Source organism: Notothenia rossii (assembly GCF_949606895.1).
Source record: "Notothenia rossii genome assembly, chromosome: 4".
Classification (NCBI taxonomy): Eukaryota; Metazoa; Chordata; class Actinopteri; order Perciformes; family Nototheniidae; genus Notothenia; species Notothenia rossii.
In genome coordinates this window covers 37729704-37757502 of record NC_136902.1, presented here as the reverse complement: position 1 = coordinate 37757502, position 27799 = coordinate 37729704, and the positions used below count along the sequence as shown (strand labels likewise).

At 39.5% G+C, this 27799-nt stretch overlaps 2 protein-coding genes across 10 annotated transcripts in view; one reads left to right on the top strand and one right to left on the bottom strand.

The window, feature by feature from the left end:
• Positions 1–22308, top strand: part of LOC307035092 (uncharacterized protein) — a 97624-nt gene extending 75316 nt beyond the window's left edge. Inside the window, exons 1-12 of one of the 6 annotated variants that reach the window (XM_079674079.1) lie at positions 15161–15794; positions 16765–16962; positions 17187–17425; positions 17531–17631; positions 17742–17914; positions 18229–18423; positions 19375–19461; positions 19550–19803; positions 19881–20006; positions 20844–20984; positions 21140–21248; positions 21690–22308. In XM_079674079.1, the coding sequence (XP_079530205.1) occupies positions 15578–15794; positions 16765–16962; positions 17187–17425; positions 17531–17631; positions 17742–17914; positions 18229–18423; positions 19375–19461; positions 19550–19803; positions 19881–20006; positions 20844–20984; positions 21140–21248; positions 21690–21907 (2058 nt within the window). In that variant the 5' untranslated portion in view covers positions 15161–15577 and the 3' untranslated portion in view covers positions 21908–22308. Of the gene's footprint in view, positions 1–15160; positions 15795–16764; positions 16963–17186; positions 17426–17510; positions 17632–17741; positions 17915–18228; positions 18424–19374; positions 19462–19549; positions 19804–19880; positions 20007–20843; positions 20985–21139; positions 21249–21665 lie in introns of those variants that run through there. The other 5 variants (XM_079674082.1, XM_079674081.1, XM_079674080.1 and 2 more) reach the window with 5 other exon arrangements.
• LOC307035094 (uncharacterized protein) lies at positions 21998–27731 on the bottom strand. Of its 4 annotated transcripts, none has more exons than XR_013807010.1 (6): positions 27137–27561; positions 26945–27045; positions 23973–24112; positions 23634–23882; positions 23263–23533; positions 21998–22506 (listed from the first exon to the last, which is right to left on the bottom strand). XR_013807010.1 is itself a non-coding variant. In XM_079674089.1 (6 exons), exons 1-6 carry the CDS (start codon positions 27529–27531, stop codon positions 22306–22308), a joined length of 1386 nt encoding a protein of 461 aa, XP_079530215.1. In that variant the 5' UTR covers positions 27532–27731; the 3' UTR covers positions 21998–22305. The 4 variants fall into 4 exon arrangements, 2 of the variants coding, with proteins under 2 accessions (XP_079530215.1, XP_079530216.1); XR_013807011.1 differs by having other exon boundaries at positions 24509–27045; positions 27137–27275; XM_079674089.1 differs by having other exon boundaries at positions 26916–27045; positions 27137–27731.
• Between the last annotated feature and the right edge of the window lie 68 nt (positions 27732–27799).

Genomic DNA, 27799 nt, shown 5'->3' with positions numbered 1-27799 from the left:
CAACACCGTAGAGTGAACGTGTGGAACTCACACGAGAGAGAAAACTCCAAGATGAAAAAATGTGATCCATCTCATTTACCGACGAACATTTCTGCTAAAGACCGGGCAAAGCAGTACCCCGATGTCTTAAACGAAAGTGGGGGGAAACTATTCTGCACCCCGTGCAACTGTGTGTTGGAGCTTCCTTAGCTTCCTAAGCTTTCTTAGAGAAAATCGACGGTGACAACCCGCTTTGATTCATTCAAACATTCGAAAATGCTTTCTGCTGCTGCGGACAAGAAAGCCAAACAACTCACGTTCACCGAGGCATCAACCTCCAAAACCTTTTCGAGGGCTACAAGAAACGAAGTGAGTAGCCTACAAGATTGAAGCTGGTCAGATAACGAACGAGTAAATGCAAACAGAATGAGTGTGTGTGTGTGATAAAACACAAAAACACAAAAACACCGAGACACAGAACCACAGAAACACAGAAACATAGAAACACAAAAACACAGAGAAACACAGAAACACAGAAACACAAAAACACAAAAACACTGAAACACCGACACACCGAGACACAGAACCACAGAACCACACAAACACAGAAACACAAAAACACAGGAACACAGAAACACAAAAACACAGACACAAAGAAAACACAGAAACACAAAAACACAGAAACACCGACACACAGAAACACAGAAAACACAGAAACACAGAACCACAGAAAACACAGAAAACACAGAAACACAAAAACACAAAAAACACAAAAACACTGAAACACCGACACACAGAAACACCGAAAACACAAAAAACAGGCTTGTGTGCTAGTCTGGTTTTTGAATAAACACATCAGTATTTTAAAAAGTCAAATAGTATCAGCCTCCCATCGACTTTTTAAAATACTGATGTGTTTATTCAAAAACCAGACTAGCACACAAGCCTGTTTTTTGTGTTTTCAGTGTTTCTGTGTGTCGGTGTTTCAGTGTTTTTGTGTTTTTTGTGTTTTTGTGTTTCTGTATTTCTGTGTTTTCTGTGTTTTCTGTGGTTCTGTGGTTCTGTGTTTCTGTGTTTTCTGTGTTTCTGTGTGTCGGTGTTTCTGTGTTTTTGTGTTTCTGTGTTTTCTTTGTGTCTGTGTTTTTGTGTTTCTGTGTTTTTGTGTTTCTGTGTTTGTGTGGTTCTGTGGTTCTGTGTCTCGGTGTGTCGGTGTTTCAGTGTTTTTGTGTTTTTGTGTTTCTGTGTTTCTGTGGTTCTGTGTCTCGGTGTGTCGGTGTTTCAGTGTTTTTGTGTTTTTGTGTTTCTGTGTTTCTGTGTTTCTCTGTGTTTTTGTGTTTCTATGTTTCCGTGTTTCTGTGGTTCTGTTTCTCGGTGTGTCGGTGTTTCAGTGTTTTTGTGTTTTTGTGTTTTTGTGTTTCTGTGTTTCTGTGTTTTCTGTGTTTCCATGTTTCTGTGTTTCTGTGTCTCTGTGTTTCTGTGTTTCTGTGTTTCTGTGTTTCTGTGTTTCTGTAATTCTGTGTCTCTGTGTTTCGGTGTTTCTGTGTGTTGGTGTTTCAGTGTTTCTGTGTTTTTTCAGTGTTTCAGTGGTTTCAGTGTTTTCTGTGTTTCTGTGTTTCCATGTTTCTGTGTTTCTGTGGGGGTATAATACGCACGTTTCAATACACATGTATCATACATCTTCACTGTTACCCTCCCCTTGTTATAATGAAGACAACAGTGCATGTGAAGGACTGTAATACACATGTATCAGACACGCTCCCCTTGCTATAATGAAGACAACAGTTTTTAAAATGTAAAAAACACTTTTTTTTATTTAAAGAAAAAAAAATGTCCTATTTACATTTAAACATTTTCACACAAAAAATCAATAGTTATACTGATTGTAACATCCCCAGGACCGTCTCCAGCTTAGAATTCCCCAGATTACTGGAAATATCATGATGGAGTTTTTTCACTTCAGTCAAAATATTCATGTGTATGCTGTTTTTGACACAAAGATGCATTACATCTACAAACAGAGCATACAATGAGAGCACATGATACACTTTTGATGTTTGTTTAATTTCTTCGGTAATGTTACAGAATGTTTCGGAAAATGAAGATTCCAGGACCACTTTAAATGTTTCGTTTACAATCGTTTCCCAATGACCAGGAATAGTACTGCCAGAACGAACGATATCCAAAATGTCTTCTAGTTTACAAACTTCAGCCATTCTGTTTACACGGGGATCACTATTCACTCTGTTTTCAATCGTCCTCATCACCACACTTATTAAAAGGGTATTGACTACATTCTGATCAATATATACATAGCGTTTTGCATAGTAGTTCCCTATTTTTATTTTACTTTAAAGAAAAAGTCAATGTTTCGAAAAAGAAAAAATCCCTGGCTTCAACCAACCGCAGGTTATTAGTCTTCTTCTTCTCCATCAAACTCGGCAGGGATCTTTTCAAGTCTCTCCTTGAGGCGTCTACAATTTTTGAGATTGTGCAGAAAAGCCTCCGAAGCGCCTTGGATCATCCAATCATCCGTGAAAATTTCTTTATCAATAAGAGTCTGGTTGATCTCAGTAATGAAGTCGGTGAGCCAGAGTCTTTTCATTAACGTGTTGTAATTGTTTCTGAAGAAAAAATCGGGTATGTCATTCACACAATCGTGTTGCCTCTGGCCGGGGTGAATGACTCGGCATCCGTTGCATATTTCTTCTCTGTACCGATGTATCACCCCCTCCACAATATCAACCAACACTGATTTCACTGTGTCCACAAACAGAGACGTCTTGGCCCAAGGAGCAAAATAAGCAGCAGTAGTACTGCAAGATTCGGGTGTCCAGAATGGTGGTGATGATGGTAGTCCAGGAGTTTGTTCCTGGCTGCAACTCACGGGGGGAGACTTGGTTTTTCTCAGATCCATAGCTAGTTTTCAAACTGTCGTCTTAGTGGGGTCCTTAGTTTTAGATGCTTTGCTGAGTGGAGGGAGGGACTTATTGCGTTGAGTGGGGGGAGTCATCTGTAGAATTGAGAGTTTTTTCACCAGTATAATGTCCCTCGCTGTTTGAGTCTTTTTTTTTTTTTTAAAGTTATTTTTCAACTATCATTTTCAACCAAGCAGCAAGAGGTCAAATTTAAGAATAAGTAATAGTTTTTCACCATTTTACGGGAAATAGTCAGAGCGCAATGTCACATCTTAAAGACAGCTTGAACTGGATAAATGGTTAGTCTTCAAACATACCGTACGTTCTGCATGTTAGTTTATCTGGCCAATTGGTTTAGACCCTACTGCCCTAGACGCATGCTCTCAATAGGGAAGTCACGCTTTGGGAAGAGGTGTTTCATTTCACAGATCCACCTTGATTCTTGTTGTGCTGGCTGAAGGAAGAGGGACGGGGGAGGAAAATTCAGAGGATGAAGAAGCAGAAAAATAACTTGTTTTGTAAAACGGGCAGCACGTCAGTTTCAAGGAAAAGATGACACCGTGTTTATGCATGACATGCAAAATATCTTGAAGCCCTACAACCACAAAAAAAAAGATTGTGTTAAAAATATGGCAAAAAAGTCGTAATATTGTATAATGTATTGTTTCATCGAAACAGTGTTAAAATCACAAACTTGCCTTTTTAGAGTCGCAGTCTTTTACAAAAAATCTGTTTTGTTAAGAGCTACCAAAACATAGTAAACATCGCAATTATTCCCAAAAACAAACTGGGAATGGGGACATCGATAACATATTTTAATGTTTAATTTTCTTCAGGGCTACCGTAGTGCACATTGATGAACACTTTAAAACAAAAATAATGCTTACAAGTGTAAATTAGCCGGATTTTAGCTTTGAGCTAATTTCCATCTGTAGCCCCGTCACATACAGCATATAAGAACATGACATTTATATATATACAGCAAAAATAAAATACATGATATGCAGAAAGAGCATGAGCAGCATACAAGCATTGACCACATGGCAGTACAATGTAGCAGCTATGATATATAAAGTGCAAGATAAGATAAAAGCGCTACATAAAGTGCAAGAGGAGATACCCCTGTGTTAAAGTGCATTTATTTAGCGGTGATTACACGTCTGTTTGTTGCTCAACCATTCTTTAAGTTGACCTTTAAAACTATTGAGAGTGGGACAATCCCGTATCTCAGTTGGGGGGCTATTCCACAATGAGCTGCCTTTAATGGAGAGGACATTTTGTCCAAAGGTGGTCCGTCTGTGGTGGACTTCACAGTCTCCTCTGGTTTCTGACCTAGTGCTGCGTCCAGTGTGTTTTCTGTGGATGAATTCCCCCAAGGGGAGGGGGGCCAGCCCATGTAAATATTATTTTTTAAAAAACACATACTTTTAAAAGACATAAAAATGTCAAAAACTCAAGAAATTGTGATTTTCAAGGATGATACAGTGGTGTTATGACTGTGGCTTTCTGTCAAACACCTGTATAGCTCTCTTGAACAGCTGTTCTATGGGTTTCAGGTGTGTGGCACAAGCAAACGACCAGTTTGTAAAACAGTATTCAATGTGAGATAGAATCATACAGTGGAGGTATGACTTTGCAGCATTGACAGTTAAGAAAAAGGTCTAATTTGTTTAAAATGTTGCAAGTTGAATTGAATGGTATTGGATACTTTCTGGATATGTTTCTTAAAAAGTCAAGTGTGAGTTCCAATATGACACTCCCTGTTCAAGATACTTGCACTGGGAGACTAGTTATATTTCTGCTCCATTTAAAAATACATTTGATCCTTCGATTTTGATTGATCGTTTACTGAACATCGTCGTTTGCATCAACATGCATACTGTTTTTGTTGTACTCATACTGTCAATATGCAGATTGTGTTATCTAGCTTTAGATAGAATGTTTTTTCTTCCTCTTTGCATAATTTGCATCCACAATCCTTTGCCAGTAGGTGTTTCCACAGTCCTTGCGGTTTTCCGATTGTTCAACTAATTGGGAGCTACTGTAAGCTATTTGTATTTGCATTTTAGCACATTACTTCCTGCAGTGATTCAGAAAGTATTGTGTTTGGGCTTTTTATTGTGAAAGGGAGACCACTACTCAGAACCAGACATAATTTCATAGAGAAAGCGAGTCTTATAGGGAGCCAATTTAAATGCTAATGTCGTCTTTATTTTACATCCATTACAAATTTGTGCAATCAATTACTTCATTATGATAAGTTGTCTACAGCCACTTTAAATGCAATCAATGTATATTTCTAAGTGCTTACAACTTAAGAAATCTTTACGTACAAATGACTGTATATTGAATATATTTCTGTACCCAGTGTTGAACAGGACCCAAACCTTTGAGAGATGAAAAAGGACACATCTGCTTTAATCAACTGCCAAGTAGTCAAGTCTGCATTTGTGTCTGTTCATTTGTAAAACGTGGAATTCGGTTTCTTTTTAATGACCTAGGTGGATTTTGGCTTTTTTTCTCTTGCCAAGATACTTTTAGACACACTTTGAGGTATGCAAAACCTTAAAACTAGAACACTGATGGCTGGCTTACGCTGCAAACTTCATCACCTTTTAACAAGAGAGTAAGTATCAGCAGAAACAGAGAGAGAGATGGCAGGCACCTTTACAGACACTTTGTTTTAGAGAGAACCCATCCCCCCTCTGTCTAGTGATAAGATGGCAGGAAGGGGGAGGAGGGGGCAGGGCCAGGCTCACACACACACACACACACACACACACACACACACACACACACACACACACACACACACACACACACACACACACGCACACACCAAAAGGCCTGACAGCCATAGGACGAGGTAAGGGTGACAGTAAGGGGTTGTGTGACTAACTAGCATATTTCGCAACTTCCCGCAATTTCACCGCATAAAATCACATAAAAACCCTGCATGTTTAATCGCATAATCAAGGATTTTAGCTGAAAATAAATCTTGCATTATTATTTTTCTCATCTATTAATGAAGAGTAGTACGCTGCTCTCGCTTTACGCAGTGCTTTCTTATATTCATTGAGAGTAATATGCCAAAGGAAACGAGATTCTTCAAGTTTAGTGGAACACCATATCCTTTCAAGTTGTCTCGGCTTTTGCTTTATTTTGCGGGTTTCGGCATTATGCCATGGAGCTAGTCTATGTTGTTTTATTTTCTTCTTTTTTATAGGAGCAACAGAGTCCAATTTTATTCGCAGCGCATCTGTAGCACTATCAACAAAATGATTTTTTTTGGGGTGGTGTACATTTTGTATAAGTTTCTTCCCCTACATGCAGACATGCTATCGAGTTAAGGATTGATGGAATCTCTTCCTTACATTTGGCTATAGCACTAACAGACTATGTAGTCTAGTAGCAGTACTTCAAAAGTTACCAAAAAATTGTCAGATAAAGCAAGATTATGCAGTTTGACTAATAGTTGCTCAATTTCAATACCATAAGTCAGAACAAGGTCGAGAGTGTGATTATAACAGTGGGTTGACTTATTTACACTCTGACGGAAACCAATAGAATCTAATATAGAGTTAAATGCAACAGTAAGGATGCGTAAGACTAAAAACAAGGCTTTCAAAGGAGGAATAATTAGGGCCCGAGCACAGAGCGCTCGGACCCAACGGCGTCCTAGCACGATGCACGAGGAACCTATTGTTATTGGAGGAATTCTTCTTATTTTTCTGCTTGCGTTTCCTGTTTTTGAGGTCTTTAGGATGCTTCAAAAGTTGTATAATTTTGCACGAATTCCAGAATTGGTGAAAACTACAATATTCTTGACTCTATGTGTTCAAATTGTCCATCATGCTCTCTAGCGCCACCTATGGCCATTTCCATCTTTGGAAAGATGTACAAAGTCGCACCATAACTCCGAATGACCTCACATTTTGCACACTTATTCGGGTGGACCTGCTCTACATATAATCTCCTTGAACCCCAAAGCTCCGCCTACTTTTTATTTTTTTTTAATTAGCATCATTTCAAAAACAGTTAAATATTCACTAAAATGTCAATAAAAAAATGTCAACACCAAACTCAGTATACAGTATCGCTGGAGGGAGTAATGACGTTTAGAGTCTAAACGTGTTCGCAAAAAGGCGGGGCTTAGATAGAAATGCTCATAACTCATCAACAATGTACCAAAAAAACACACATTTTGGTGGTAAGGTTCAGTTTGTATTGGGGAATAGGCACAACAAGTAATTTTCATTTTGGACTATAGGGGGCGCCAAAAACATGACAAATGTATAACTCATGAACTGATGGACGAAATTATAATTTTTTTTGACATACTCTGGGGATGAGTATGAACTTATATTTAAAGTGTCACAACGAAGGATAAATGTGGGCGTGGCCTGTACCTTTTTTTTTTTTATGACGATGTGCTAAAATGTGCTTCGGAATGCAAAACTTGGGAGACACGTCAAAGCCCACGACCTTTTCGAGGATGTAAAAAAAAACGTAATCTTTCAAAAAAACTGCTCACTAGTGCCCCCTATTGTGTGGTAGTCACATATAATTTCTCAGAACTTCACAAATGTTGGCACAGACATTCCTCATGGAGTTGCGGACATATTTGTAAATAGTTTTATTAGCCCCGCCCCCCAGGAAGTCGGCCATTTTGAAACACTTGTGTTTTTCATGCATTTTAAGCACATTCTTGCAAACTCCTCCTAGGGGAATGATCGGAAAAATTACAATCCAGCGCAAGTTCAGCCCCTATCCAATATCATGCTAAATTGAGAAGAAAATGTTTGATAGCTCAATTGTGGAGGTCGTAAGCTAACAGCGAATACACCATTTTTGACGATTTACATGTCGCAAATTACTCCAAACTACTCGCATATAGTTTTACTGATATTCATGAAATGCTGTATACACATTGCTCTTATGATTGCGGACATATTTCAAATTGCCTTCCATTAGCCCCACCCCTTGAGAAAGTCGGCCTTTTTCATGCATTTTAAGGACATTTCTGCAAACTCCTCCTAGGGGAATGATCGGAAAAATTCCAATCCAGGACAAGTTCAGCCCATATCCAATGTGATGCTAAATTGCAAAGGAATAATCGATCCCTCAAACGATGAGCTCGTAAGCGAACGGAGAATGTTCAATTTTTGACGATTTACATGTCACAAATTACTACAAACTACTCGCATATAGTTTTTCCTATATTCACGAAACGCTGTATACACATTGCTATTATAATTTCACACATATTTCAAATTGCTTTTCATTAGCCACGCCTCCCAGAAAGTCGGCCATTAAGAAAAATGTGCGTTTTTCATGCATTTTAAGCACATTCTTGCGAACTCCTCCTAGGGGAATGATCGGAAAAATTACAATCCAGCACAAGTTCAGCCCCTATCGAATATCATGCTAAATTGAGAAGAAAATGTTTAATAGCTCAATCGTGGAGGTCGTAAGCTAACAGCGAATACACCATTTTTGACGATTTACATATCGCAAATTACTCCAAACTACTCGCATATAGTTTTTCTGATATTCATGAAATGCTTTACACACATTGCTCTTATGATTGCGGACATATTTCAAATTGCCTTCCATTAGCCCCACCCCCGAGAAAGTCGGCCTTTTTCATGCATTTTAAGGACATTTCTGCAAACTCCTCCTAGGGGAATGATCGGAGAAATTCCAATCCAGGACAAGTTCAGCCCATATCCAATGTGATGCTGAATTGCAAAGGAATAATCGATCGCTCAAACGATGAGCTCGTAAGCGAACGGAGAATGTTTAATTTTTGACGATTTACATGTCATAAATTACTACAAACTTCTCGCATATAGTTTTTCCTATATTCACGAAACGCTGTACACACATTGCTATTATAATTTCACACATATTTTAAATTGCTTTTCATTAGCGACGCCCCCCAGAAAGTCGGCCATTTAGAAAAATGTGCGTTTTTCATGCATTTTAAGCACATTCTTGCGAACTCCTCATTGGGACATTTTGGAAAAACATTCCTATCCAGGACCAATTCAGCCCATATCCAATGTGATGCTTAATTGCGAAGAAAATAGTTGCTAGCTCAATCGGGGAGGTCGTAAGCTAACAGCGAATACACCATTTTTGACGATTCACATGCCAAAAATTACTCCAAATTACTCCAAACTACTCGCATATAGGTTTTCCAATATTCAGGAAAAGCAGTATACACATTGCTCTTATGAATCTGGACATATTTCAAATTGCCTTCCATTTAACCCGTCCCCCAAAAACTCGGCAATTTTCAAATATGTGCGTTTCTCATGCATCTTAAGCACATTTTTGCAAACTCCTCGTTGGGAAATGTTTGGAAAAATTCCAATCCAGGACAAGTTAAGCGCATATCCAATGTCATGCTACATTGAGATGGAATAGTCCTTCGCTCAAACGGGGAGCTCGTAGGCTAACGGAGAATGCACAATTTTTGACCATTTATATGTCAGATAACCTACACCTGCCTGTCTGCCTGCCACATCAACTCACACACACACACACACACACACACACACACACACACACACACACACACACACACACACACACACACACACACACACACACACACACACACACACACACACACACACACACACACACACACACACACACACACACACAGTACAACTAACACAAAGAGCTCCTAAAGCATATACTAAATATCAGGGTACAGCCCTTGTGTATTTTATTATGTGAAGAACTATATGGTTTCATGAAAAATATCTACTGTTTATTTGTAGATATCTCCTGAAGCCTAAAAATAAAGTGTGAAATGTAGGCCTTTTACATATATTATTGAGCGATATATGTTATACACACTGTTTTGCTTTCTGCACTGACCTCAGCAGCTGTTTTCCCTGTAAACATCGCCTCACAATGAAAGCAGTTGTATTAAAAACAAAATAGCCTAACATCCAGGGGAGATGTGATTAGTGAGTAAACAAACGGTAAAGGGCAGAAAGTCTGATGCGCATTTGATCATCTCAAATAACTCATAATCAAAACCGGAACAGTTTGCAGAGCTGTGCTTGGTTGACATAAGTCCAGCCATGCGTCACACCTCTTTTAAACATCACTGTTGGCTGAAATCGTCTCCGGAGAATACATCAGTGTACCCTCGGTCATAGCTCCTCCAGAGACACTCCTCTCTCCTCTCTCTACATCTTTGTACCCTCGGTGATAGCTCCTCCAGAGAATCTCCTCTCTCCTTTCTCCTCTAAATCAGTGTATCCTCGGTTGAGGCTCCTCCAGACAGCCTCCTCGATGATCGATCCTCGACGACCCTTTAGAGAAATTAGTTTTCCTTCCAGACATCCGACATCCGTTTCCGGGTCGCTGCCGGAGGACCTGGGTGTCTGGGACGCGAAAATTATAGAAATGAGAAACGGCTCATTTCCCAGGACTCGCGCGCGTCTGCTCGACGCCGGGATGACCGGCTTCCCTCCCCGACAGGCACAAGGACGCGAGGGCCCGCTCATCACTGCGCGCACATGTGCGACCGCAGTTTTAATTTCATTTTGGTTTAGTATTGATAAGTACATTTGAGTCAAATATTGCTGCAACTCCACCTCCTCTGCCTGTGTCTTGAGCAATATGAGTATTGATATGGCTGGGTGGAGTGGCTTCATTTATGCTGACATGTTCTTCGTGCCTCAACCAAGTTTCAGTGAGACAGCATATATCAATATTATAATCTGATATTAAATCATTTATCAATATTGCTTTAGATGCTAGAGATCTTATGTTTAAGAGTCCACATTTAATCTTCCTGTTTTGTTGCACTGTAGTAGTTGTTACATTTACTTGTATTAAGCTATTATGTGTGACGCCCCTATTAGGTTTTACTTTAAATTGTCCTTGGGCAGACACACACACCGTTAATATTGGGTATTTTATTGGAGAGAGCGCAGAGAAGCATGTAAGACTGCGACTCCGCCTCCTGGTCTCAACTCCAGTTTGTCTTGGATTAAGTCCACAAAGCTCTGAAATGTTTGCCGAAATGAGATTTGAACCTTCCAAAGTAGGATGAATGCATTCTCTCTTAATCAGATCAGGTTTTCCCCAGAAGGCTGTCCAATTTTTTACGAAGCCCACATTGTTTGCTGGGCCCCACCAAGACAACCAGCGCTGAAATGATGACATGCGGCTATACATGTCGTCATTGATCAGATTAGGGAGGGGACCAGAGAAGATTATCGGTCCTTGTGACAGTGGAGCTGCAGCAGTCTGTTGAAGAAGGAGCTCCGTTGACTGTCCAGCTGCAGGTGGAAATGATGGGTGGGGTTATCCATGATGGACAACAGCCATTTAGTGTCCTCCTCTCCACCACAGCTTCAAAGGGGTCTAGCTTGATGCCGATGACAGACCCAGCATTCCTGATCAGTTTATTGATCCTGCTGAATATACCAGATTTAACTTTCCTGCCATAACACGTTACTTTAATCCTTCAAATAATTCAAATAATCCTTCAATATTAATGCTGCCCATTATTACAAGCGATTTCCCCCCATTTAGTAATTACATGTTTTAAATTTGCACACACCAATTTGTTTCCTATCGCCTAAACCTCCAGGGATGTACACAGTTTAATACTGTCAACTTCTAATTTTGGGAAAAACGAAAACTTCTTTTAAAACTACAATTCCCAGTAGAGACGTGCCATAGAGAACATGTTGCGAAACACAATAGCCCGCATGTGTAGTTGTCGGGGGGCGTTCGAGTCCAGTTTTGAATAGTCTGCCGTGGTTTCGTTCCATTTCAAAGAGCTTGACGCTCGGCGTAACCTTGGCGCACTGCCACTCCAACATCCAATCCCAGAGCTTGAATATTAATCACGGGGTTTGTCAACGGGACTGTAGTCCCAAACGATAGCTGGGGATTATGGGTAGTGTAGTGTCTTCGGCCATCCTAAACAGAATTTTTTTTCGGATATCATATCGCATTAACAACACCACATCTGGCGTCACAGAGATCTTCTGTTACTGTCCTTTCTTCTTCGCGGAAGTACAGAAACACGTAACTCTGGATTTGTTTTAATGTTTGAGGTGCAATAAACGACACAGGAGCTTTTTGGCATGTTAAAACTATTATTTCCTGCCTCGCTCATGAGAGTAACAGCTGGCGAAATTACAGCCTCGCCTACTGATTTCAAATGTGTGCTCTAAAATGATATTTATAAATGACTATTATCATTATTATAAGCAAGACAATAAATGGCAAAGATATTGTAGCGTCTCGCTACAGGAACACAGGGAGGCTTAGTTTGTCCTTTATCCGGGAGTTTATTGTACAGATCACACTGTTGGCCATAACCACGCCAAAACAATTCACTAACCCTGTCGTATTCTCACACTCCGTCACGTCTCCCGCTAGCTCTCTCCTAGTGATGTGTCGGTCGCGAACGAGCCGCCTCAAAGAGCTCGACGGGAGCCGGCCCGACGGGATCCGGCTCGCGCCCGCGAACGAGCCGTTTTTTATTTATTTTTTGCAGAGGGACCTAGATCGGCATGAAGGCACATTATGCAATGTGCAATGTGCACATTATCCCGCTTATTACATGGCCACATTCTCAACAAAGTAACGACATGACTCCCAATATTAATTGAAATGCTTTTATGGATTTAGAAAATAGTTGTATGTATTTATTTAAATTGACATGCATCCGCTAAGAAAAATAGTCCGTCGTTACTGTTTGAACTAACATAGCAACGGCAGGAACTGCTTCAATAGAGCTCCTGCGGTCACGTGACTTTTGGTTATCAGCCACCATTTTGGCAGTAAACATGATGACCGGCGCCAGCGTTTTCCTACCGTGCGAGTATACATCTCATTTTAATTCAAGTGAAATTCGGCTTTATAGTACAAAATTAGAAAGATTAAATATAAGCGACCCATATAATGCACCCGGTGTGCTTTTCAAAAGCATAACCTCCTGCTCTGAAGACGATGTACCCGACTTGCGCTACGCGGACATCCACAGCTATCTTGTAAGCTTTCCATCAGTGTACTCAGGAGACTCCCTCAGAGCTTACAAAAGCTTGGAGGCTTACAAATGGTGTCAGTCCGGCTTCGTAAACAACATTCAACTGTGGAGTCTTACATCCAAAAACTTCGGCATCATCACTGCAAGGGTAAGTATTAAATTATTCCAGTTTGATAGGCAGTGTCACGTTAGCATTGTTTGTTTATTAGCTTGTCTAGCTACGGCAGTGTCACGTTAGCATGTTTGTTTATTAGCTTGGATAGCTACTGCAGTGCGTCTGAAACTAGTTTGTATTTTTGAACGTACTCAACCAAAGTGGCTGGCGTTTTTAACCTTTATTTATCTATTTTTGTAGCATTGTACTGTATTCCTTCACCCACCTGATATGAAGTGATCACTGCATAAGCGAAAGCAAACGGCCGGGGGGTCCCATCTTTCAGTCTTGTTCAGACGGCTCCTGGCTCTTTTAATCGCTGCGATCCACTTTTCCCTCCTCTCCGCGTCTTTTGGAATGCGATAATAAGATACACCTTTCTTCTTCCCACGCCTATTTGTGCAACCTGGTGCACAGCAGTTATCCACCATCCTCGACAGTCTGCCGGTGCCTGCCAATGAATTTACTGACGCGATTACTGCCAAAATGGCTGCCCCCTTCGTTTCTCGTCACGTGACCAGCATATGTGACATCATCCGCAGGAGCTCTATAGCGTTTTTTAGGAGCTTTTTGATTACAGATTTGAAAACATCCTTGCTTGCTTCAAAAGTAGCACAATTCATTATGTCAAACCTTGGAAAGTGTCTAGATATCCCTGCCCTAATGCCAAAGTAACTGCACACTGAATATGTGTCGCGTTTTGATGTCTATGTCTGGAACAACACATCCTCACTCCCAGGTCGGCCAATGTTGACGTTATGTCAAGTCCCCTGTGTCGGCTTTTTCCAACGTAAGGGGGCGGCCCTTAGCGTACATTTTCAACTTTCCGGGATGTCCATAGGCTTCTATATAGCTCCCTAAACGTATGTTGCAGACGACTTGAGGTCGCGAGCGAATGCTACCCGCAGATCCAACCTGATCTCACCAGAATGCGTGACTCCACCACGACTCCTTGACACCGCATTGCGTGGTGGAGTCACGAACTTTGTTACATTTACCTGTCTGCACCACGCAAACAACGCCAATGTAAAGTGAATGAGGCTCCTTTGTCGTGGTGCACACACGCATTTGTACAACGTCCGGCAGTGAGCTTTTTATTCTATAAAACGTCTTTAAAATCTACTTTATAGCTTGTAGAAACTCACGGGAGGCTTGTTTTATTGTATTTGTATTCATAATCATTTTTATTTTTCGTCAGAATGTATTATGGTGCATTATTTACCAAATTTGTGTTCTCAAAAAACATTGCATTGTGTGTAATACAACTGTGATTTTTATTAAATTAGTTATTTTTTAAGGAAGGCCAGAGCTTCAGCTGTGTCAAATAGATGGTTCCCTTTAGTTTACGTTATTTAAAAGACAATTATATTCCTATTTGATCAATAAAGGGGTATTGTAGGCCAATATTAGTCATTTAAAAAATATATAATGATGATAATGATGGTGAAAACCACTCCCCCCACATCGGAATGACGATGGCTACTGACTGTATTTTAAATGCTTTTTGTTTAATAGTAATAATAATCATTTTTATAACAACAATAAACCAGAAGAAGATTCCGTCGTTACCACGGCAACGTTACGTCACGCTTGACGGCAACGTGACGTAGCCACGTTATGTTACCCACAATCCACCTCACTTTCATTCATTTCATCTGACAACGGACTACAGTAAGTATCTAAAATCAAGGGGAGTTTATTTCTTTAAAACACCAAATAATATTGCTTTTATTTATTCCACTGTAGCACAGTCTCTATAGCGTTTCATTCCTGGATATTAGGTTGCGTTTTGTTTTGGCGGAAAGACCGAAGGTGCGAGTGTGTTTCATATACAGTCTATGGTGTGTTTACGTTCGGTAAACATGTTTTGTCCGTTTTGTGGAAACAACCTGGGACAAGTGACACGGTTTTGCCTTTCGTGTGGAGGATCTCTGGAGTCTTTAAAGGACACGGACCAGATGGGTGTACCAAGCAACCAGTACCTCACGCGGACTGTCCGCCCCCTCAATCAAAATAGTATTTTTTTAATTTATTTTTTATTGTTTTTAGTTTTATTACAACAGTTTATGATGTGTTAAAAACAACAGAAAACTCCACTGACAAACCAAAATGAACAGCATGGGTAAATAAAAAAACAGCTTTGCAATTTACGCAGTTTACGTCATGAGACGTAAATTGACGGTCACTGACGGTCAGTGCGTCATCCCGCCATAAAACAAAAACAAACGAAGCAACGTAGCAGCTATTTTAATTCAAGCGGACATTCAGAATATTTTATACAGTCTATGGACAGAATGGATATTCGCAAATGGCTGAAAAAGCCAGAAACAACCACACCGTCGGCGGCATCCCCGCCGCCTGGCAGCAGCAGCAGCAGGAGCACCGGAGAGGACGAGGAACACCTGCCGAGGGAGGAGCCGCGGGTTCAGCCTCGCAGTGAGGAGAGTGAGCCAGGTTCACTGGGACCGGAGAGCCCGCCGTCGCACTCACAGCATGGTTTACCAGAGGACCTCGGAGTTGACAAGCCAGCTCAGGTTCATCTCAGGCAGTTTCCAAAGAAGCAACAGCATAATAATGACTGTAAACGGTCATTTTCGGCTAATTGGTACAACGAGAGAGACTGGCTTGAATATTCGCAGCAAGAAGATGCAGCCTTTTGTTTTCCCTGCAGGAAATTTGGAGGGAGTGACTCCGTTTTCACAAGAACTGGGTATACTAATTGGAAGCATGCTAATGATAAGGCAAAGGGATTTAGCAGGCACAGTAACAGCAAAGTATGGAGGATGGATTGTGACACAATTAAATAAATAAATACATCATTAAATAATTAATTAAATGTGTCATTAATTAATTAAAATTGGAATTAAATACATAAATATGTGATTAAATGTGTCATTAATTCATTCAAATACGTATTCATTCAATGTAAAAACCACATATAATTATTTCACTATTTAATTAATTATTTCATGGACCTGTGTTGCAACGCTTCATGAATTTATTTTATCTGTCAAACTCGCCCATCAAAGTCAGGGGGCGGGTTCTAACACCTGATTGGTTACCCAGCGCATCAAGTCAAGACAGATGGATTCCAGATAATGGATTGATAGTGAAAATACCCCGATACACTGGATGGCGCTATTCACCTATAGGCTACAGTACGTTGGGTCAAGTGGAAGACTCCGTCCTGCACCCATGCCTGCACCTACATCGACGAATTTCATGCGTGCAGTACAACATGTCGAAGAGTTGCCCGGAGCTGCTGAGAGAAGCAGCGACTTTAATCGAGGAAGCTCTCAGCAGAACTCCTCCGGCCCCGACGGCGACCTCAGCGGCGGCGGGGGCTCCGGCGACATCGGCGGCTCCACTACCTGCCGCTCCACTGCGAACACCTGTCCAAGTTTAGCTAAGTCATTTAATGTCAGCCAAGTGTGTTAGTAATCAATGACTTTGGACACAGGTGTAGGTTAAATTAGCGAACAATTTGGAGATGGATTGAAAAGTGTTTGTATGCGGTAGGTGTGCGCGGTATGCTTTGTGTGTGTTCAATGGTGCGGGCATACAACGCTAATCGGCAAAATAGTGTTAGCTCGCAGCAACCACTAAATTTAAATAGACGGTGAGGCTAACTGTTTTAGCTGACTGGTGACCGATTGAGTTGTCATTGTTCTGTGTTGCAGCCGAGGTAGCAAGGCTTTTCGCGCCGTATACCGGTGGCGCCAGAAGGACTATGAGACGACCAGCACAAGTCATTCGAAGAAGCTACACACACACGGTCTGTTGTTTGGCAGACCACAAGGTGGAGAAAGTTCCAAGCGTACAGCATAAACAGGAACTTCTTTCTTCAGGACTTGGAGAGCAAAAAGTGACATTTTTAGGTGAGTAAGAAACTAAGACTAGCAAAACCATAAAGAAAGTACTGTACTGTCTGTGGAAAGTTGAAATTGTGCAGTTATGCTCGGCATTTCTTTTTATAGACAAGTATTTCCATATGTTCATATTAGACTCAAACTTAGGTTGATTTATCATGTTGTGAATACGTTATAACAGGCTTATTTGCTTAGTTTTTGGTGAGTCAATATGATGTGCTTTTATTCCACAGGGAATGACAGCGATCCAATGGTCATATCAAACAAACTTATGGAAGTGTTCCCGAAGCTCCAAAAAGGCGGAGGCTTTGAATTTCTTAAAATTGCAGGATCTACTCGTAGTCGAAATCTGGCACTACTTCCGTGTCCCAGCTCTGGATACACACTTGCCTTTCTGAAAGATCCATCAACGATGATTGGACAGTCCACAATCTACATACGTCCACTTCAACAGGATCTAACCTTAGATTGTGTAGTAGTGTACATAATTTCACACACTCAGTTTAATGCATAATTAAAACAAAGCTCACTGGTGACATTTAATCATTAATTAAAAGTATTTTGTTGTTGTTGCTAGGAGAGCTCAGGTCATGTCTCTGGTCCAGTAATCCCCTGCATCACTTGCCAGAATGAAGTTCCCTTTTCAGAGATGAAGCTGCACAGATTGAGCTGCAATGGGTATGTACTTCCTATAGAAATTGAAGGATGGTGTATTCTTTTTTCTTTGGGAAGTGTTGTGCACACAAACAAGGGAGTGTGACCATAATCTCAATTTTGTTAACTTGAAGGGCACCCATGCAGGCATTAGAAAGAGAACAAGAGGGAGGTGAAAGTGAAGAAAATGATAGCGGGACAGCTCCAGTCACTGACAGTCTTCCAGTGAGGCCATCAACATCAGCTGAGGGTTCAGTTGCCCCAGCAGCGATTGATGAGGATTTTGGTCCCAAAGAAACAAACAACGGTCTGTGTCATCACAATACAGTTGCTATAAGATTGTGTGTAATTTAAACTGTGTCAATAGAAAAATAACACCTGTAAGATATAATTGGATAAGCTAATACAATTACACAAAACAATGGGCAATAGGGTTATATATTGTTAAAATATTTTTGTTTTTTTTACAGAAAGCGGTTTTTATATCAACTCAGCTTTGTAAAATATTCTGTAAATGTTCTCCTTTTCTGTAGACTGAGAGGATATCTTAATCTGCGGGTAACATCCCAACTAACAACATGTCTGTCTGGAATTGATCACTTTATTGTTGTTTTTTTCTAGATTGGAAGCTTATTAAGGAACCAGCTGAAGCTGCAAACGTTTTCAAAGAGCATCTTTTAAGGGAACATGCACCTGGAAAAGCACTGAGAATGAAGATGGATGTAAGGGACTCCGAAGAAGACAGGGAACGGGAACTTCTGTCATTCTATAAACAGCAGCAAGAATGGGCATGTCCACTTCATTGTATTCTTGTTGGTAAGTAATATAAAGTTTGGGTTACACTTTACTTGAATGGGTGTGCATAAGACGGACAGGATGCTGTCTTAATCATGACATGATGCCTGTCATGACACTTTATGACTGTCATAAGCATTCATTAAGTGACATTCGGTAAATGACGTCACTTTTAATGCCAAGTTGACATTGTTGTTGACATAGACCAAAATAACATAACCTGTCATAAACATGACACAGAACACCTTATTATCAAACTTTTTGAACGTTTTTGCATGTCTAATCTGGTGTCCTCTGTGCCAGTTATCTCTCAACCTATTTCCAACAAAAAAGGTAATGTAAAAACGTAAATAAAGCAGTAAAAAGAACCAACAAAATGCCTCGTCAATTCTGTAGATTCCACACTACAATGTGAAAGCTATCAATATATGACAGTTTAATGTTACGTTAAGACATAAAGCTAAATATATTTTCAAAGTTTGATAATCAGGTCTTATATGTCATGTTTATGACAGGTTACGTTGTTTTGGTCTATGTCAAGTTGTCATAACAAAGACATCTCAAACAAAGTCAACTTGGCATTAAAAGTGACATCATTTATCGAATGACACTTGATGACGACTGTCATAAGCATTCATAAAGTGTCATGACAGGTGTCATGTCATGATTATGACATTATCATGTCAGTCTTATGCATACCCATTCAAGTAAAGTATTACCAAAGTTTTTAATATAAATGTATCAGTAAAGTTTATAACACTCAGGTTTTTATATGAAATTGTTAAATGGGATCCATAAATCATATAATTGAAGATCACTGATGAAAAAAGATCTTGCATAATACACACATACAATATTGACTACTTTTTCCTTGCTTGTTAAATGTTACCTAATCCTGTTACCTGGATCAGTCAGCCATTGTTTTGCCACTGTTATTTATTCATTATAATTAATTCATCAATTTTATTTCAGGTGACGTTGCTGTTGGGGAGGGAGTGATGCGGTACTTTATGACAACAATAATATCCAAACTTCAGTTTGGATTCAGTCTAGATCTTGGTAAGTCTCTTCCTATTGTAAAGATGAAAATGTATTTCAGTGGTTAATTGTTTTTGATTTAATCTCTAGATCTCTGGATACTTTACAGGAGGAATGGGCCGAACACTGCTATTTGAGGGTGAACCTGATCATCTTGTTCCAGCTGCATCAGAGGTGCTTATTGAAAGTGACCTCTTCCGGGTTGCAGGAAGGATGTTGGCCCACAGCTTTCTGCATGACGGCCCCCATGTCACAGGATTAAGTCCTGCTGTAATTCATGTACTGTTCAATGGGGACCCTGAAACAGCAACTGTTGTTACAGAAGACTGTCCTGATCTGCACATCAGGAGCATCATAAAACTGGTATGTAATGTCAAAAAAATTGCCTTGCAGAATTATTGTTTGGGCAAATGTAATCACTTGTATGATTTGGATTTTAGCTTGAACATGAAGAACTTACACCGGAACAGAAGGACGCCGTTTCAGATCTTTCAATGTCCTGGGATCTCCCAACAGTCACCAAAACAAATCGGAGATGGCTACATAACAAACTTCTACTCCATGCAGTGAGTCCCTATTTATTGACGGAATTCATTGCTGTAGTTGTTGAAATGATAAAGTGTTGTGAACCCTGGGTTCTTATGTCAACACAGGAAGAGATGGAAACATTAAACATATTTGGTCTTGGCCCATAGTAATGTTAGTTTTTCAAAACCAGCATTAAATACATACAGTTTAACTACTACAATGTTTCTCATTCCTGCAAGTGTTATTAGAACAATGGTATATTTAAGAAACCCCAATTTCACAAAAGTTGACCCAGTAGGAAAAATCATCATAAACAAAATGCAATCCTTCATAAAAAAAAATCACACTACAGTACATCAAAGCAGCTCAACAACACTCATCTGGTTGTGTGAATTTCCCTTTTGATAATCTACTCTAAAAAGGTGATAGTTAGGTGTTCACCACTGTTAACTTCTCTTAGTACCGTATTTGAGCACTAGACACCAGGTGCTGAAACTTAGAAAGTGGCATTTCCCCATCATCCATCATTGTCTTAAGCAGAACAGTTATGTCAGGTTTGCATGAAGCACCACTTATTCTCTCACAGGCATTTTGGGACTGTAGGCAGGAGAACTAGCATTCTCTTTAACTTGTAACCCAGGTAGAATTTTTTTTGTTGAAAAATAAAGGGACATTCCAGGAAAACACATTTGATTAGCGGCGTACGTACATTATTCTAGAACTTGAAAATGTCTTATAAAGGGTTGCTATATTGTGTAGTAGAGTGAGGATGGATTTTATAAAGCAAGTAATTTGCTTTTTATGAACATTTTCCCTACTATTGGCAAATTTGGGTTGAGGATTTCATCTGTAATATGGATTTTTCTGCCTCTTAGGTTATTGGGAGGACCATGCGCCAAATCAAACAGTTGAGAAAAGGACTGAAAGATGTGATGGTATGGCCCCTGTTGACATCTAGGCCAGATGTTGTCCCTCTTCTTCTCCCCAAAATGGCTGAAATGCAGTTCACACCACAGGTAAATCAGTAATTTAGTTAGATTTGACTTCACTTGATGAATGTACACACATCTTCAATGACTGAGCTGGTTCTCTTTTCCTTTACCAAGAATGTATTCTGCCTATTCCTTCACTAAAATAAGTTCTTTTTAAAATAATTACTTTGTTCTGTAAGATGCTTCTAGACAAAATCACATGGCCACTTGAGGACAGTGATGATGAAGACTTTGACATAGAGTCTACGTGCCGCATCACTGGATTTCTAAGGATGTTCATTGAAACAGGTAATTAACATTACAGGTGAAACTCGGAAAATTAGAATATCGTGCAAAAGTTCATTTATTTCAGTAATTCAACTTAAAAGGTGAAACTGATATACTCATTACATGCAAAGCAATATATTTCAAGCATTTTTTTTAATAATTTTGATGATTACATTTATTGATTTCATAAAATATTCTAATTTGATTCTTTTATTTTTGGTTTTCATAGCTGTAAGCCAAATCATCAAAATTATAACTGAGGCTTGAAATATTTCACTTTGCATGTTATGAGATTTGTTTCACCTTTGGAATTACTGAAACGAATGCACTTTTGAAAGATATTCTCATTTTCCAAGTTTCACCTGTATTTGGCTAATTTATTCTCTTTAGCAACTCTTCTATGTCTCATTGATATGAATTAAGTTGAACTAAATATAGTCTTGAATCCACTTTGACTTTTAGCTTCATCGGCTACACTGGTCCAGCTGCTGACGTTCTGGGTTGGCTGGGAGAAGCTTCCTACTGAACTGAAAGTGGAGATTTCTGGTGGAACCCTTCCTACATCCTCCACATGCTTTGAAACACTAAAGCTGCCAGCCCATTTCAAAACATTCATGGACTTTGAGAAAGCACTCGTCTCTGCCATAAATAGTGTTCAGACTGGATTTGGACTTGTTTAAGTGTTTTTCGGACAGATGTGCACTGTGCAGTTGGTCAGGTCAATTGACACAAGTTCAGTGTCTTTGAAAACAAACAGTGAACATACTGTGTCCAGTAGTTGACAATTGTTTTATTCAAAATAGTTTTTTCCATTTACTTACACCCAACCATTCTGCATCATCAGCTTTCAGTGTTAAGAGAGCAGTATTCATGTTATTCATTCAGTGGTCAATAATGAGACAGCAAGTAAAAGGAGTGTGTTTTAAGTTTAGGAAGTAATGGAGCTGTGCATAAAGTCCATTTACAAGTTCATAACAGTGATGGAAGAGCTTTAAGGCTAAACTGATTTTAAGGAATGAAGCGTTTTACAAATATGATTGCTTGTTCTAAGATGCCAAATAAAAGCATTGGTTGGACATTAGTCTGCTATGATTCTTGATAAAACTTGCACAGTCTCTATATATGATCTAAGTGCATCAGTTACAGAAACTCCTGGAGCTGGCAAAATGGCAGCCTCTTCATCGGAGAGTTCATGGGCCAGCTGAATCTCAGGGACTGACACAGTGCCTCCATGAAGACTGTGAGGTCCATTCCAGTCGATCCCATAGTCTTCATAAACCTGAATGGAGGACAAGCATGATCAATCTTGTACTTAATACATCAAACTAGTTTCATTACTCAAAGTATTAAACCCTCATGCACTGTTGGATGTTTTCACTCTTAAATGTGGCCATAAATGTTGCTGTGTTACAGAAAATGGAATGATTTTTGGTGACACATTAATTTGAAATGAATTTTGTAAATATAATTTTAAAAATGTCACTAGGTCAATAATACACTGGGCAAATTCTCTACCTGCATCAAAGTCGTGGCTGGGGGAAAAAAGCCACTAAAATGAACAATAACGAGTCGGTAGTGGTTTCTAACAGTGCACAAGGGTTAAGTTTGTTATTTTTGGTCACTAAGTCAGTTGAGAAATTATACATATTACAAATAACCGAAGAAAAAATCCAAGGCACTCTAGTGAAAAAACTATAAAAAGCCTTTAGGATGGCCACTTAATGATGAAATGGTTAAAACTAATCAGTACATAATTCAAAATGGGATACAACCCACATATCAGCAAACAGCCTTCTTATGAAAAAAATTACTGAGCACTATGGACTCTGTTGGTTTTTGGTCGCCTATATAGTTTTGTAAAATAATACAGCCATGAATACTATAACTATAACTCAGGTTGTTCTTTAAAAGCTCAGGAGACCTTGATAAGATGTATGATTCATTTAAAGTACCTTTTATAGCATATCATTTCTCATATAATTCCATTAGGGAAACAGACTATTTAAAAAGTGTTAAAATTTGATCTTTCTTTAACCTCAGTAGGGTCCTCCATTGGGCCTTGCTCTCTGTATCTTCTCCAGAGTTGCTGTGGTGACTGATTCCTTTCAGTTCTAAGACCATGAAAGTTCCATCCATCTCTGAAAGAATCTAGGCTTTGCTGAATCAGAGGAAGGAAGATCCGGTGCAGTGCGAAAAGATGGACTTCATTGTCTGGATTCAGTGTTCCCTGATCTTCCAGTGAAGTGAAGATCTGATGAAAGAGGTCCAGGGCATGTTCATACACATCTCTCCACATCCTCTCTATTCTGTTTTTAGGATCAAATTGACAATTGGTGTTAATTTGTGGGTGACATATTCAACTGGTAATGTTTGTTGTGTGAGCCTAGTTGCCAAACAATTTTTTACCGCTGATTGTGGACACTTCTTCCTGTGATGTGCGAATTCCTGTTGGCACCTCTGCTCCTGATCATGAATTCTGCTACATCTGCATTCTCTCCTCCTTTATCAGACCGTACTCTTGATGGCAGCCCATACTGCTCAACAGCAGCGATAAAGCTCTGCAAGACAGTTCTAGCTCTATTATTGCCAGCCACAGTCAGGTAGACCACCAAACGACTGAATCCATCCACCCCACCATGGACAACAAATCTCCACCTGTAAGGCAATTGTAAACACACAAAAAACAACTTTACTGTAAAACAATTCTACTGACAGATGCATTCTTTATCTGCCAATATCACTGACCTGATGAGCTTATGGTGGCCATCTACATGCCATAAAGAGTTCGGGCCAGGAACAGAATACTGGCGTCGTCTTAACACACGCAGCCTTAGACGTCTCATGTGGACTCCCTCTGCATCGACTCTGCGTAATGAGTCTTGAGACTGAGGATAGAAGAATGAAATAAAAAAAAACACACACTCACACCTGTTCAATCTACTTGACTAGTGCTGGAACAAAAATACTTGTGGAGTCACTTAATTTGAGGAAACAGTGTCATAACATAGTGAGGTGTGTATAACTATTACAGTGCAGAACCATGTCAAAATAACCAAAGTTAACTAAATTTTCTGAAAGAGAAAAAAGTTGTTACACCAAACTTAGTGATAGGATATTTTAATACATGGCTACTGGCTTCAAGTTAACTGCAAATAAAATGACTGGATGCATTGCAAATAGAAACATAGGCTACATGAACATTATCTTAAAATTAGCTAGGCTCACTACTGTATAGTTCATTTTCAAATAATAGATAAAGTATAAATAAATGTAATCATTACCAATTCTGTTAAATTGATTGGTCAATCGTTGCATTCTACAGTCTGTTCTCACCACTGCTATGTATAACACGCAGTTGTTAGGGACACCGCTACAATTAGAGGAGCATAAAGGAAAAGAGGTTCAAGAGGAACTATGTAGGATATTTGCCTTATTTAATCAGCTTCGGACTAATGGTGATGGTTAGAAAAATTACTCATAACTTGTTACAGGGAGAGTGAAGGCGTGGAAAACAACCATGCAAGATCAGAGTCTGACAACACTACATAAATACACACATATAAAACATACACCAGAGGTGGGTATAGTAGCCAAAAATTGTACTCAAGTCAGCATTGTTACGTTAGAACAATATTACTCTAGTAAAAGTAAAAAGTAGTCATCCAAATACAGGGTTTCCCACACATAGACTATACTTGGGCGGGCCGCCCAGGTATATTAACGGCCGCCCAAGTATATTTCGCGACCCATTTAGGTATTTTAATTTTTTATTTTAATTTTTTTAAATAATAATAATTATTATTATTTATTTTTTTATTCGTCCGTGACCACGACGCCATCTGCGATCGATTAACTTGTGGACAATGATCCCTCGCTCCCTTGCTCTGATCTCGCCTCCTTCTGGCCTGTTAAGTGGCCTGCCTCACACAGGGTGACTGGCTGTCTACATGATGGCCTGTGGCCTGCCGACATGGCCACTGTCATACAGATCATAAATCAAAGCCCTTGATTGGTCTCTGTGTGTCATTCAAGCTCGGGATAACCTCAGCTCAGTTGAGGTAAAGGACTCTGAGTGTTTAGATAGTTAACTTAGTCTAAGTTCTCAGTGGGTCTCAAACGGTGTGGTCACCATTTATGTAAACACATATTTCCATTTGAGAGGGTAGTGATTGGTCTAATGGATAGTGAGGTGGGCTGAAGATCGGAAGGCTGTGAGTTCATTCTAGTTTGCCCTTTAGTAAGGCACTTAGCCCTTAGTTACTCCAGGGAGAATGTCTCTGTAATCGGTCAGAATAAGTCGCTTTGGATAAAAGCGTCAGCTAAATGAAATGTCATGTAATGTGATAGTAAAATATGCATGAATAAATAAATAAAAAGTTAACTAGGTGAAAAAAGGTAAGATACACTTTTAAAACTTGTTGAGAGCTAAAACTAGGAGAGAGGAGAGAGACAGGAGAGGCTGGTTCAGGAGCACAGACACACTCATAACTATAAGTTTCAGTGTTTTTTTCATATTGGAAATGGTATGTTATTGGTTATGGCCATGATTTTATGATTATTGAAATGTATACAGTTCTGTTTAATATAGGTGTTTCCATAGATCTAGTCTCTTTATTTTCCCCTCAAAAAGCACCAGATTGATGCATTTAACTCAAATTAAAATCTTACCGGGGGAGCATGCCCCCGGACCCCCCTAGAGGATTTGAGGTCGACCCCCACTTATAATCACATGGATAGGTTCCTAAATACATTTATAAATACTTTTTTTTTTAAAATAGTAACCCATTTCCATATGTTTATGTGTGGGTAGTAGATTTAAACTATAGGGCTATCATTATGGGCCCTGCCTGTACCTGTTCGCTCTGCCATCGCGTGAATGGTCTGCTAACAAGCGAGCAACAGAAAGGTTAATGTTGTTGCACGTCACCTCAACCCCCCATCCCCCCCCCGCTACCACCACCCCCCAAGTATATTTCAGATCTGTGGGAAACACTGAAATAACTACTTGAGTAAGAGTAAAAAAGTATTTGGTGGAAAAAAAAACACTCAAGTCCTGAGTAACTGTTGAGTAACATCTGATTTGTCAAATAAGAACATGAATGTAATCAATAATAATCTCTTTTTTGGGGGGGCTGTCTATTTTCATCTGGCCAGGGACTACAGCTGATAATATCTCTGTTGGCTAAAGCTGCCCTTTCTGCTGTTATGGTTACAGTCAATTAATTGGGATTGTCTACGATATTATAAATGAATAAACTTCAAATTCATGTATTTTAAACAATACTTCTTAACTACAGCACACATATATTAAATCTTTACAAAAGTAACATAAATCAAGGCACAAATATTATATGTACATATATTTAATACTCAGGTGGGTAGAGAAGCCAACAATTGTACTCAATAGTATTGTTATTTTAGAACAATATTACTCAATTAAAAATATAAAATATTTTTCATTAAAACTACTCTTAAAAGTGCAATTTATCCAAAAAGTTACTCAAGTAAATGTAACTCATTACTACCCACATCTGATATACACGCGTATGTAATCCCTCCATGCATTGATTTCTAAACGGCTTTGCGTTTTCTCACGACCCAGAATAGAGTTAGCAAAACATAGGAGAAATGACCGTCTCATTCTATATTATCCCTTACATCAGGTCATATATTATTATACTTACTTGTAACACGCACACGTCTTGCATTCAGATGACCTCGCATTAGCTTGTAGCCGGTGTTTGGATGTCTTCTGTGGAGTTCTGTTACAATATGGTCCAACTCCTCATCATTCACTGCTGAATAGAGGTCGGTCTTTCTGCACAAACAAAAAAAACATATTAGTATAGAGTTTGTTACACAACACCGGCCATTCATAAACTGAAAACTCGTGAATGTAGTGTAAATACCTTAGACCGTTTTGTTTCATACGCCTTCTGATGGTCCTCTTTGAGACTCCGAACAATGCTGCAATTTGACAAACTGGTGTTCCAGAAAGAACTTGGTGTTCCAAGACTGCACTCGGTATGTCAAACGCCAAACGTCCTGGTCCCTGTGTGTGTTGTATCTGTTGCGCCCTGGTACCAGAGAAGCGGTGGAGTACTTCCTCTAAATTTGCAGTCACTCTACGATCAATATCTTGATCGGAAAGGGCGGAAATAACTCCAACAATTTCAATAAACTCCTCTGCTTTACACGCTACCTGCTCTGGGTCAGCAGGTCCTGCTTCCACATCTTCAGCAAGGTTTAAAATATCTCTCACCAACTCCTGAGAAAGTTGAAGAATGTCCTCCGTAGCCGCCATGCTTGGAAAGGCTTTAGACGAAAGCAATGGATAGACTAGATTTGCGTTAGCCCCGCCCCCTGACTTTGATGGGTGAGTTTGACAGATAAAATAAATTCATGAAGCGCTGCAACACAGGTCCATGAAATAATTAATTAAATAGTGAAATAATTATATGTGGTTTTTACATTGAATGAATACGTATTTGAATGAATTAATGACACATTTAATCACATATTTATGTATTTAATTCCAATTTTAATTAATTAATGACACATTTAATTAATTA

Excerpts from the sequence above, each read along its gene's own strand:
- LOC307035094 (XM_079674089.1), bottom strand. The coding sequence starts at position 27,531 with ATGGCGGCTACGGAGGACATTCTTCAACTTTCTCAGGAGTTGGTGAGA. Across the intron at positions 24,113-26,915 it reads ATGCAAGACGTGTGCGTGTT|TCTCAAGACTCATTACGCAG; the intron begins ACAAGTAAGTAT and ends TTCTATCCTCAG. Across the intron at positions 23,534-23,633 it reads AGAAGTGTCCACAATCAGCG|AATAGAGAGGATGTGGAGAG; the intron begins GTAAAAAATTGT and ends TCCTAAAAACAG.